Below are 11,502 nucleotides of genomic sequence, written 5' to 3' on the forward strand. Positions count from 1 at the left end.
ACCGGGAGGGGGCACTGAGCCCCGGGCCTCTGCACCAGCCTGTGCCCCTCCCAGGGCTGCCCTTCTGCCCCCACGGCGGGCAAGGGGCGGCCACGGTGACTGCGTGTCCCTCACCCCCCACCAGGTCTACGACGACGGGAAGTTCGTGTACCTGGTGATGGAGCTGATGCGCGGCGGAGAGCTCCTGGACCGCATCCTCCGGCAGCGCTACTTCTCGGAGCGGGAGGCCAGCGACGTGCTGCGCACCATTACCAAGACCATGGACTACCTCCACTCCCAGGGGGTGAGCCCGCCGCGCCCCCAGAGCAGCCTGTGGCCCACGGGCTGCGTTCATGCGCTCCAGAGCCGGGAACCCCAGTTGTCCCCGGCTTCCCTCCATATCACAACTGCCCCTCCCGTGGCTGAGATCATCTCCCTCATAGTGTGCCCGGGAGCTAGCTACGGAAATTAGGTTTACCTGGTCCAGGTCTAGAGAGAAAATATTTGGGCTCGATAAGGGAAGTGTTGGAGTTTTTAGCACCTGCTCTATTTAAGACCAAACTCTTTAATCAACACAGAGGAATGCTGCAGATGGCAGTGGCGGAGAGAGCTGGCTTTCCCACGGCCCTCATCAGGTTCCAGGCACTGCTCCGTGCCGTCCTTTATGTAGTCCTAGGCTCTGGGAGACTCATTTACAGACTGGGAGACTAGAGCCGAGAAAGGTTAGGGATCTCGCTCAGGGCTGATTGCACACAAGTGTGTGACACAACCCGGGCTCCAGCCTGGCTCTCTGCTCCCAGACCTGATTCTCTTGGCCCCAGGTGGCCCACAGGGAGCAGGCCGTGAGGTCCCATGCCTTGTCTCTGGTCCCAGTCTCTCAGCACCTCCCGTGAAGCAGGCGGTGCTTCCCTGGGCAGCTCTGCATGTATGGTCCATCAGGGTTAAGATGCAGTCAGCTCCAACTAGGAGGATGTCCCTGCAGGGCCGCACCACAGGCCCTTTCTGTGGCCACCCAGTGGTCTGTGAGTGTGAAGCACCTTCCCAGAACAGTCACTTTAGGAGAAACCTTTTGTTTTGTTTTGTTTTTGATTTATTTATTCATGAGAGACACAAAGAGAGGCAGAGACACAGGCAGAGGGAGAAAAAGGCTCCATGCAGGGAGCCCCATGTGGGACTCGATCCCAGGACCCCGGGATCTTGCACTGGGCTGAAGGCAGACACTTAACTGCTAAATCACCCAGGCGTCCCTAGGGAAAACCTTTTGGATGATGATGGTGGTTTTTCTAGATTGGCTTCTATTTAATGAAAGAGGTAATGGACCTGGCCCCAAAACTCTCCTGCTCCCCTGCCTTAGAGGCCTCTGTAAACCAAGCTGGGTGCCCATGTGCATCCGCTCACCTTCCTTCCTACCTCCTCTCCCTGGGTTTTAACAGGACAGTGGAGATGAGCAGGTTCCAGGATGTGGGAGGGCACATGTGTGTGCTTACAATCGTACTCTGTCCCCTTCAGAAGAAATTGCTGTGTGCCCCCAATAGCTGCTTTGCCTTGAGGTGTCAGGACAGCTTTCTCTGACCCTGTCCCTCATGCGTGGAGCACCCTGCACCTCCATCAGCCCAGGTGCATGCAACTATAGGGCTCCCAGGGATCGCTTGAGCCCTGTGCACTGGTCACATGCCCCACGATGGAGGCTCCGTGTCTGCCTCGCTGTGTGCTGAGCCCAGCCCCTCACCATGCTGGAGCATCGTAGGCACACCGTAAACACTCATTTCTAGAAATCTTTTTATGCTCATCACCTGAACTCAGTGCACCGTTTCCCTGTATGTAATTATTTCACTTGGGGTAGCTGCTTACTCACTTACATGAGTGTCAGTGCGAGAGAAAGAGAGAAGGGAAGACTGGCCCCTAAAGGATATAGCATCCAGGCTGACGCTTCCAGATGCAGGACATGCTCAGAATCTCTATTTCAACAAAACCACCTTTATCTTCTGAAAGCATCCCCCTCTCCCTTCCCTGCTCCAACCTGGACCTGCTGCCTTTCCAGGTGGTTCATCGAGACCTGAAGCCGAGTAATATACTGTATATGGATGAGTCTGGAAACCCTGAATCCATCCGAATCTGTGACTTTGGGTTTGCCAAGCAGCTCCGAGCTGAGAACGGACTGTTGATGACACCCTGCTACACGGCAAACTTCGTTGCCCCGGAGGTAAGACATCTGAGGCGGCAGATAAGCCCTCTCCTACCTCAAGGGAAGGGGTGGATTGTTTAATTCATTGGAGCCGCCTTGATTTAGTTCAGCAGTGATGTTAGCGCATAGAAATGAGTCCGAAAAGAACCAGCCACTGAACTTGCTCAAACACAGTTATTTTCTCATTTTATTTTCCTATTTGTAAAATTATTGATGGTGATGTTTTTAAATAAAATTGTAGACCATTTGGGTCAGATCCCCGTATTTGCCAGGAGTTACTGAGAAATAACACAGGTAGTCTTTCATGCCACCCAGAGGGAAGCTAACAGGTCACCTATGTCACTTGTGATTAGAAATCTACCTACAATTGCACAGACGGGGTGACTGTGTTTGTGGATCCTTCTTGTACCAGAGTTCTGCTCCACACTGATTTCCACTGTAGAAGCAAGCCAGTACTGTGGGATTTTTTTTTTTTTAGATTTTATTTATTTATTTGAGAGTGAGAGAGAAAGAGAGAGAGAGGGACACAAGCAGGGGGAGCAGAAGGCAGAAGGAGTGGGAGAAGCAGACTCCCCACTGAGCAGGGAGCCTGATGTGGGGCTCCATCCCAGGATCCTGAGATCATGACCTGAGCCAAAGGCGGACGCTTCACTGACTAAGCCACCCAGGATCCCCAAATGCTATGGGATTTAATAAGAAGCCCCATAGTGATCTGCAGGTGAGGGTTCTAGGCCCACATCGCAAGACTCCAAGAATCTTGTACACTTGTCCCAGGCTCCCTGGGGATGGTTTTGTTAGGTTCTGAAGTCACTGATACATTTATGAAGACAAACCCAATTTCATGTTTTAAGTAATCAACAAAATCCAAGAGGCTCGTAGGACTGGACAGGCTCGTGGCTGGTGAGATGAGGGGTCAGGAAGGAAAACAGACATTGGACTCTGTGTGGATCCTTCTAGCTATTGGTGAAACTGGACCACAACCACCCTGGTGAGGGCCCAATAATCACACAGCAAGTCCTAAGAGAAAGGTGTTCAACTTGATCTCAGCTTAGATCGTGATCTCAGGGTCATGAGTTCGAGCCCCACGTTGGGCTCCATGCTGAGCATGGAGCCTACTTTATTTTTTTTTTTAAGATTTTATGTATTTATTCATGAGATACATAGAGATAGAGGCAGAGACACAGGCAGAGGGAGAATCAGGCTCCATGCAGGGATCCCAATGTGGGACTCGATCCAGGATCATGCCCTGAGCCAAAGGCAGATGTTCAACCACTGAGCCACCCAGGCATCCCTTGTGCCTGCTTTAAAAAAAAAGAAGAAGAAGAAGAAGAAGAAGAAGAAGAAGAAGAAGAAGAAGAAGAAGAAGAAGAAGAAGAAGAAAGAAGAAAAAAAGCACGCTGGTACAGCATAGTGGGCCTGTAAGCTGTGAGGTAGCCCCCGCCAGTGGTCATGAGGAAGACAGCAGGGTGCTGAAACGAGATACAGCTGGGCATGGAGCCTACACAGGTAAGCTGCGAGGCCACTTTTAGGTTACCCAGATGTTACCTATGGCCCCCTTTAAAATAATCTGCTTATAGGCCTCTGTTATTGCCTTATTTGATCATTAGTAATATTAATAATATTATTTTAGCAATTATAAAATAAATCAGTACATTACTTTATCATTTACAAAGCACTCTTACCAATATTTTTTACTTTTTCCATCATATGCCACATGAAGTACACAATGTAGATGCTAGACATCACACTTAATGGATTAAAAAAAAAAAAACGGGGGGATCCCTGGGTGGCGCAGCGGTTTGGCGCCTGCCTTTGGCCCAGGGCGCGATCCTGGAGACCCGGGATCGAATCCCACGTCGGGCTCCCGGTGCATGGAGCCTGCTTCTCCCTCTGCCTGTGTCTCTGGCTCTGTGTCTCCTTCTATCTCTCAAGAATAAATAAATAAAATCTTTAAAAAAAAAAAAAAAAAACAGGTTCAATGCGTTCAAGTGACTTTTGAAGGTCACTCCTCTAGTGACACATGGGCTTCAACAGTGGACATTCAGCTAATTTTCCTGTGTTGGCTGACCACCTACCACGCTGCCGCCACAGTGCACAACATCAGCGTCAGTGATACAAAGACAGTATGCTGGGATCTTTGTCCTTGTGTCTCAGAAAATTAAACACAGTTCTCCTGCCTAAATCCAGTAAAGCTAAATCCAGTATCCAGGAGTCTTTATGCTGCTTTCTTTATTGTTATTCAACTGTAAATATATCAGAGGATTGCTCTCCCTTGAAGTATGTAATCCTGGGACACATGAAAATTCTTCTATTCCTCAGAAAGCTAAACATGGGATTACCATGTGATGCAGTAATGCCAATACCCAATGGAATTGAAAGCAGAGACAAGAACAAACATTTGCCCACCCACGTGCAAAGCAGCATTATTCACAACAGCCAAAAGGTGGAAGCAACCCACGTGTCTGTCAACAGCTGAATGGAAGAACGAAATGTGGTGCATTCATACAATGGAGTGTTAGCCTTACAAAGGAAAGAAATTATGTCCCACGTACAACATGGTTGAGCCTTGAGAACATTATGTTATGTTTGATAAGCAAGACAAAGAAGCATGATTACTATATTATTAATTCATGTGAGGTCCCTAAAGCAGTCAAATCCATAGAGATGGAAGGAGGGGGTGGAAGCCAGGGGCTGCAGGAGGGACGTGGGGAGTGACCATGTAATGCGACAGTTTTAGTTTTGCAAGAGGAAAGAGTTCTGGAGACGGATGGTGGGGATGGTTGAGTAACTGAACTGTGCTCCTAAAACTGATTAAGTTGGTAAATTTTATGCTATGTAGACTTTGCCATAATTTTTTTTAAATTCTGCCTTGAAAATTAAGTGATTCCAAGCTATCTGTCACATATCTAGCAAAAGCTGTTGTTCCAACGTGTGCACTGATCTTTGGGGGAATCCTACTATAGGGCATCACAGTTGACTTTGTGTTAATAAACATTGTCCCCCGTTCCCACTGGCCCGGCTCATGGTCTCATCAAAACAACACATGGTGAACTCGAACTTTCTTCACCAAGTGCTCATCTGTTGCTCATCTGTTGTCTGCTTTCCCCCCTCCAGGTCCTGAAGCGGCAAGGCTACGATGCAGCATGTGACATCTGGAGTTTGGGGACCCTCTTATACACCATGCTGGCAGGGTAATGCACACCGTCCCATAGGTGTCAGCACACGAAGGCATGGTTGCCTGAGACATCATCGGGCAGGTGTCTCAGCCCTGCCCTGGTGCAAGGGTGGGGACCCACCCCCCTCCCAGGTCTTGGGTAAACACTTCCTTAGCCCTTTCAGGACAGCTAGGGACCAGGATTAAGAAAGTTGGCCGTGTGCTTTCTTCAAAATATGTCTCCAGAATTAGGAAACTGGAACACAGACTTTAGCTCATCCACAAAAAACCCAAGCCTCTGAGCACATGTCCACATTCTCCCTGGCATCATGCCCCCCCCCCCCCCTTAAGATATCTCTTAAAAACATCCTCTTGAGTTAAGAAGCACTCGTGAAAGCTTCCTGGTCAAACAGCACCTCAAGGAAGGCAGCCAGGTGAAGGCAGGTGACTGTCTTCTGTGGCCATCAGATGAGACGGCCAGTGGTGTGGTACAGCTGGAGGGTTGGGTGTGCTGTGTGCACATCTGCTCCCAATCTGAGGTCTGCTCCTCCCCAGCTCCGCTTCTGGGCTGAACTTCTTGACCTTTATTGGCTCATTTTCCTCACTTTTGAAGGAGGAGAAGACACTTTGTGGCTTCCAGCCTTAAAGGTCTAGGATCCTATGAAACCCACAGGGACCTATGTTTTTAAGTTTATTAAGGACTTGCATAGAAGGAAAAAGGAGTTCTAGACCATCCAGTACTGCTCACTGGAGCAAAATGGGCAAATGCCCTCACAAGAATTAATGAGAGAAGCCAGCTTTCTCTATGGCTGTAATGAGGCATCTTGTAGTAAGTGAAGATTAGTGTCTGTAGTGAAAGAACACAGACACGTGAGCCTGGGGCTGGGCCTTGAGGACACAGTAGCAGGGAAGGCGTCTCGGCCCTTCCTGACGTCACACCATTAGATTGCCCTGTGATTCTTCTGATACTCACGTTGTCTGTGCAGAAACCTCAGATCACAAATTTTGCTACTAAAGAAGTGCCGTGAGGATCGCATAGGATTCCTTTTCTAGGAAGGCATGTATCGACATGCCATGATTTATGTTGGGAGGTGACAGGATAACTCACAGTAGGGCAAATGCAGATGGCATCTTATATGTCTCCATATAGATCCCTGTGGGTGCATTATTCCATCCATTTTGCAATTGAGTCTTAAAAAATTAATTTGTCAGGGGGATCCCTGGGTGGTGCAGCGGTTTGGCGCCTGCCTTTGGCCTAGGGCACGATCCTGGAGACCCGGGATCGAATCCCACGTCGGGCTCCCGGTGCATGGAGCCTGCTTCTCCCTCTGCCTATGTCTCTGCCTCTCTCTCTCTCTCTGTCTCTCTCTCTGTGACTATCATAAATCAATAAAAAAAATTTAAAAAAATTAATTTGTCAGAGAACCAGAGTTGGTAATAGATCAACCAATTATTGGTGGGTCTCTCAGACTTCAAATCTCAGGCTCTCCTCCATTATACCACAGTCTCACTGTGGAAACCAAATGACTGGGCAAACCACTATCATACACTGTCCCAGGGAAGCCAGAAACAGTCCAAGGATGTTCATGTTTGGATCCCCAGAGTTTTGTACACTTGCCTTATTGACATACAGCATTGACCAAGTAAAGAAGATGGACAAAGAATAAGAAATAAGTGACACATTCCCATAAATCCTGGATTTGGAGCACAGTGGCAAAGAAAGAGCTATTATTTTTAACAGCAAAGAGGCAGGGGGACCTGGGTGGATCAGTCGGTTGAGTGTCCAGCTCTTGATCTTGCTCAGGTTTTGATCTCAGGTTTGAGTTCAAGCCCCACATTGGGCTCCACATTAAGCACGGAGCCTACTTAAAAGAAAAAAACAAACAACAACAAAAAGAGAGGTAATATCAAGCTGTAAACTTTACTGTAGGTCATAAAATGAGAGCTTGTAACCATGCATTCTCTCATTGTGCAGATTTACTCCGTTTGCAAATGGACCAGATGATACTCCTGAGGAGATTTTGGCTCGGATTGGCAGTGGGAAGTATGCCCTTTCTGGGGGGAACTGGGACTCAATCTCCGATGCTGCAAAGGTGAGTGTTTCCAAGCACTTTTGCTTCTCAGGTGTGGAGATTCAGTATTAACCATTGTATTTGTGAGGAAGCTAGAGGATGCCTTTCATATAAATAACTCGGGTATTTTATCTCATAGATTTTTTTTTTTTAGTTTCTCAATTTAAAAAAAATTTTTTTTTTGCAAAACTATTCTTATAGCACTTTTCACATTTTCTACAGTCTTGATATACTGGGGTTCCCCAGAGAAACAGAACCAATAGGATGTGGATAGATACAGAGAGAGAAAGATTTATTTTTAAGAATCAGTTCACGAGGGCAGCCTGGTGGCTCAGTGATTTAGCACCGCCTTCAGCCCAGGGCCTGATCCTGGAGACCTAGATCGAGTCCCACGTTGGGCTCCCTGTATGGAGCCTGCTTCTCCCTCTGCCTGTGTCTCTGCCCCCCTCTCTCTCTGTGTCTCTCATGAATAAATAAATGAAATTTAAAAAAAAAAAAGAATCAGTTCACGAGACTGTGGAAGCTGATGAGTGTAACATCTACAGAATAGGTCAGTGGGTGGCAAACTCAGGGAAGAGTGGCATTGTAGCTTGAGTTCAAAGCCCATTGCTGGCAGACTTCCCTTTTTCTCGGGAAACCTCAGTCTTTTTTATCTTAAGGCTTCCAACTGATTGGATGAGACCACCAACATCATGGAGGGTCGTCTGCTTTCCTCCAAGTTGACTGATTTCAATGTGAATCTCCTCTAAATAAAACTTTCACAGCCACATCTGGACTGGTGTTTGGCCACACACTGGAGACTGTGGCTTTGCCAAGTTGACACATAAAATTAACCATCACACTTTTAATGATGTTGCAAACTGAGTGCCCTGAATGATCACAGATGGATCAAGGAGAACTCTGGAACAGAGGTGTATTTATGTTACTTTAAAACACTTTGTGGGATGCCCGGGTGGCTCAGCAGTTGAGTGTCTGCCTTTGGCTCAAGGCATGATCCTGGGTCCAGGGATCAAGTCCCACATTGGGCTCCCTACGAGGAGTATGCTTCTCCCTCTGTCTATGTCTCTACCTCTGTGTGTGTGCATTTCTCATGAATATATAAGTAAAATCTTTAAAAAAAGAGAAACACTTGGCAGTGAGGCTTCCCTGTGCTTCACTATCTGTGACAAACTTTGTTTAAAGAAACATCAGACTTAATCTTTTTCAGTTGAGATCATCAATTCCTCTCTAGTTAAATAGTAAATGATAACATAACCACTAATATGAAGCAGCATCAACAGTCTATTTCCTGTGTTACTATAAAATGTGACAGAGGAGTAGACCATCTAGGGTTCTGAATCTAGTGCCGCCATCATCATCATTGTGTGACCTCATACAGAAATAGCAGAGGGGATGGTGGAAGAGATGGTAGAGAAGATGATGGAGCAGATGGCAAAGGGAGATGATAGAGATGATGGTGGAGGTGATGGTAGAAGAGATGGTGGAGGAGATGGTGGAGGTGATGGTAAAAGTGTTAATGGAGATGATGGTAGAGGGGATGCTGTACAAGATGGTGTAGGAGGTGGCAGAGGGAATGAGGGAGAAGATGGTAGACATGATAGTTGAGGTGATGGTAGAGATAGTGGAGATGACCCTGGAGGTGATGGTGGAAGTGATGATGGAGAAGATGATGGAGGAGAAGGCAGAGGATGGTGGAGGAGGTGGCAGAGGTGATGGTGGAAGTGATAATGGAGATCATGTTAGAGGTGTTGGTGGAGAAGATGGTGGAGGAGATAGCAGAGGGTATGGTAGAGAAGATGATAGAAAAGATATGGAAGAGACAGTAGAGAAAATGATGGAGGATATGACAGAGGGCATGACGGAGAAGATAGAGATGATAGTAGAAGAGATGGTGGAAGAGATAACAGAGGGGTTGGTGGAGGAGGTACAGAGGTGATGATGGAGGTCATGACAGAGGTGATGGCAGAGAAGGCAGCTGGCATTTAGTGAGCACTTCCCGTGTGTCAGACCCTGACACTCCCAGTGTTGCCATCCACCCACTCAGTCTCAAATGAGTATAGACCAGGACTCAGGTGCTGGATTGGATGAGACCCACCATCCAATTTTCTGGCCATAAACCACATTTCTTTGTGAGGTGACCTTAGAAGTGGGAGTGGGGGCCAGGAGGAAGGTGTCAGGAAAGTAGTCAAGTATCAGGATTGCTGCTGCCGGCAGAGGGCTTCACTGCCTCCTGGGACCTTGACGACTTCTTCCTGCCCCGTCAGCACCATATCTTCAGCCTCACCTGCCCCGTGCCTTTTCCCCTCTCTGTGTTCACCAAACGTATGACAAAACCTCCAGTCCTCCAAAATCAGACACAGCCTGTGGATCCATGGGGTTGTCACTGCACATTCTGCATGTGCCGCCTAGAAACATTGCTTTACTGTGAGATCTTGAGCAAACAATACAGGTCTCTCTGCTTTCAGCTTTACACCTGGAAATGGGAAAATGGGAACCATACTGCTTCCAGGGGGTATTTGTTTCAAGAAGTTACCAAGATCAGTGCTACCAAACATTAAAAGGCATTGGATTTCTTTATTTTATTTTTTTAAGATTTTATTTATTTATTGTTGAGAGGCACAGAGAGAGAGGCAGAGACACAGGCAGAGGGAGAAGCAGGCTCCATGCAGGGAGCCCGACGTGGGACTTGATCCTGGATCCCGGGATCACACCCTGAGCTGAAGACAGATGCTCAACCGCTGAGCCACCCAGGCATCCTGGATTTCTTTATTTTAAAAAGGATATTGGATTAGTCTATAGTATTTCTCTGTTGTGGTTTATGACCAGAAATTCTGTCAAGTCCGCCATCGTCATACTATGTACAGACACTAACTCCCTTATTTCCCTGTGAAATGTTGTGGGAATACCAGGGAAAGGTGGGCAAGCGAGCAGGAAGGCATGTATTCTCATCATGGCTCTTCCTTGGCCACTCGTTTGATCACTATCAATGTCAACGTCTTCTGCAAAACAGGGACAGTGATATTGGCTCTCTTTCCTTCAAGGACAAGCCCGATGGCTCTTGAAAACAGGTGCATCACGCATGTGCAGACAGCGTCATAATTGCCATGCAGATGCAGATCACGGTTATAATTGTGTATGTGTGTGTGTGCGCGCGCACATGCAAATACGTGTAGTGCAATGTGTGAATATGTGAGGTGGAGCTTTGTCTTTGAGCCAGCTGTAGGATTCTTTATTGTTATTATGTTAGACTCAAATAAGAAAATCACCCTGGGGCACCTAGGTGGCTGGCTCAGTGTTTGAGCGTCTGCCTTAGGCTCAGGGTGTGATCCCGGGGTCCTGGGATCGAGTCCCATATGGGGTCCCTCCAGAGAGCCTGCTTCTCCCTCTGTGTTTCTGTCTCTTTGTGTGTGTTGTGTCTCTCATGAATGAATAAATAAAACCTTTAAAAAAAATCTTAAAAAAAAAAAAAAAGAAAATCACCCTGTTGGACATTAGCCATTTGACCCACGTAGTGGTTACAGATGGACAGCTCGTAGTGGCTGATGATGATTCGTAGCAAATGTTTGTGGGCAGTGCTAACAAAAATGTCACTACATCCATTGTCATAACTGGTTTGTGTCTGTGGGACAGTCGTGACTTAGTTTCTCCATTTGGAAGGATAGCATTTTTACTAAAGTAGCAGTTCAGTAAATTACATGCACCATTCAACATTTCTATATTCAATTTCTCTTTACATGTAAGATCTTTAATACAATAAAAGCCTGGAGTGAGCCACCAAGGCGATGATAATTAAAATTCAAAAATCATTCACTTACTTTTAAAGCTGAAAGTAAACATTTGACCCCAAAATGCAGAGAATCAGTCAGAAGAGTGGTGAGGTTTTGCCATGAGAGGGAATGAAGGAATGTTATTCAGGAGACTCTTTGAACCAGCTTCTGTTGTCTTCCCTCATAGGACGTCGTGTCCAAGATGCTCCATGTGGATCCTCATCAGCGCCTGACGGCAGTTCAAGTCCTAAAACACCCGTGGATTGTGAACAGAGAGTACCTGTCGCAAAACCAGCTCAGCCGACAAGATGTCCACCTGGTGAAGGTGCGGACGTGTCATCATGA

General features: G+C 47.1%; 1 protein-coding gene across 6 annotated transcripts in view; it reads left to right on the forward strand.

The window, feature by feature from the left end:
• The window catches only part of RPS6KA2 (ribosomal protein S6 kinase A2), a 347,615-nt gene that overhangs the window by 331,220 nt on the left and 4,893 nt on the right, over nt 1-11,502 (forward strand). For all 6 annotated transcript variants that reach the window (XM_072766322.1, XM_072766327.1, XM_072766333.1 and 3 more), the window contains 5 exons: nt 125-283; nt 2,021-2,182; nt 5,279-5,355; nt 7,294-7,411; nt 11,345-11,482. In XM_072766322.1, coding sequence (XP_072622423.1) covers nt 125-283; nt 2,021-2,182; nt 5,279-5,355; nt 7,294-7,411; nt 11,345-11,482 — 654 coding nt within the window. The remainder of the gene's footprint in view (nt 1-124; nt 284-2,020; nt 2,183-5,278; nt 5,356-7,293; nt 7,412-11,344; nt 11,483-11,502) is intronic.

This window comes from Vulpes vulpes, chromosome 1, assembly GCF_048418805.1.
Source record: "Vulpes vulpes isolate BD-2025 chromosome 1, VulVul3, whole genome shotgun sequence".
Classification (NCBI taxonomy): Eukaryota; Metazoa; Chordata; class Mammalia; order Carnivora; family Canidae; genus Vulpes; species Vulpes vulpes.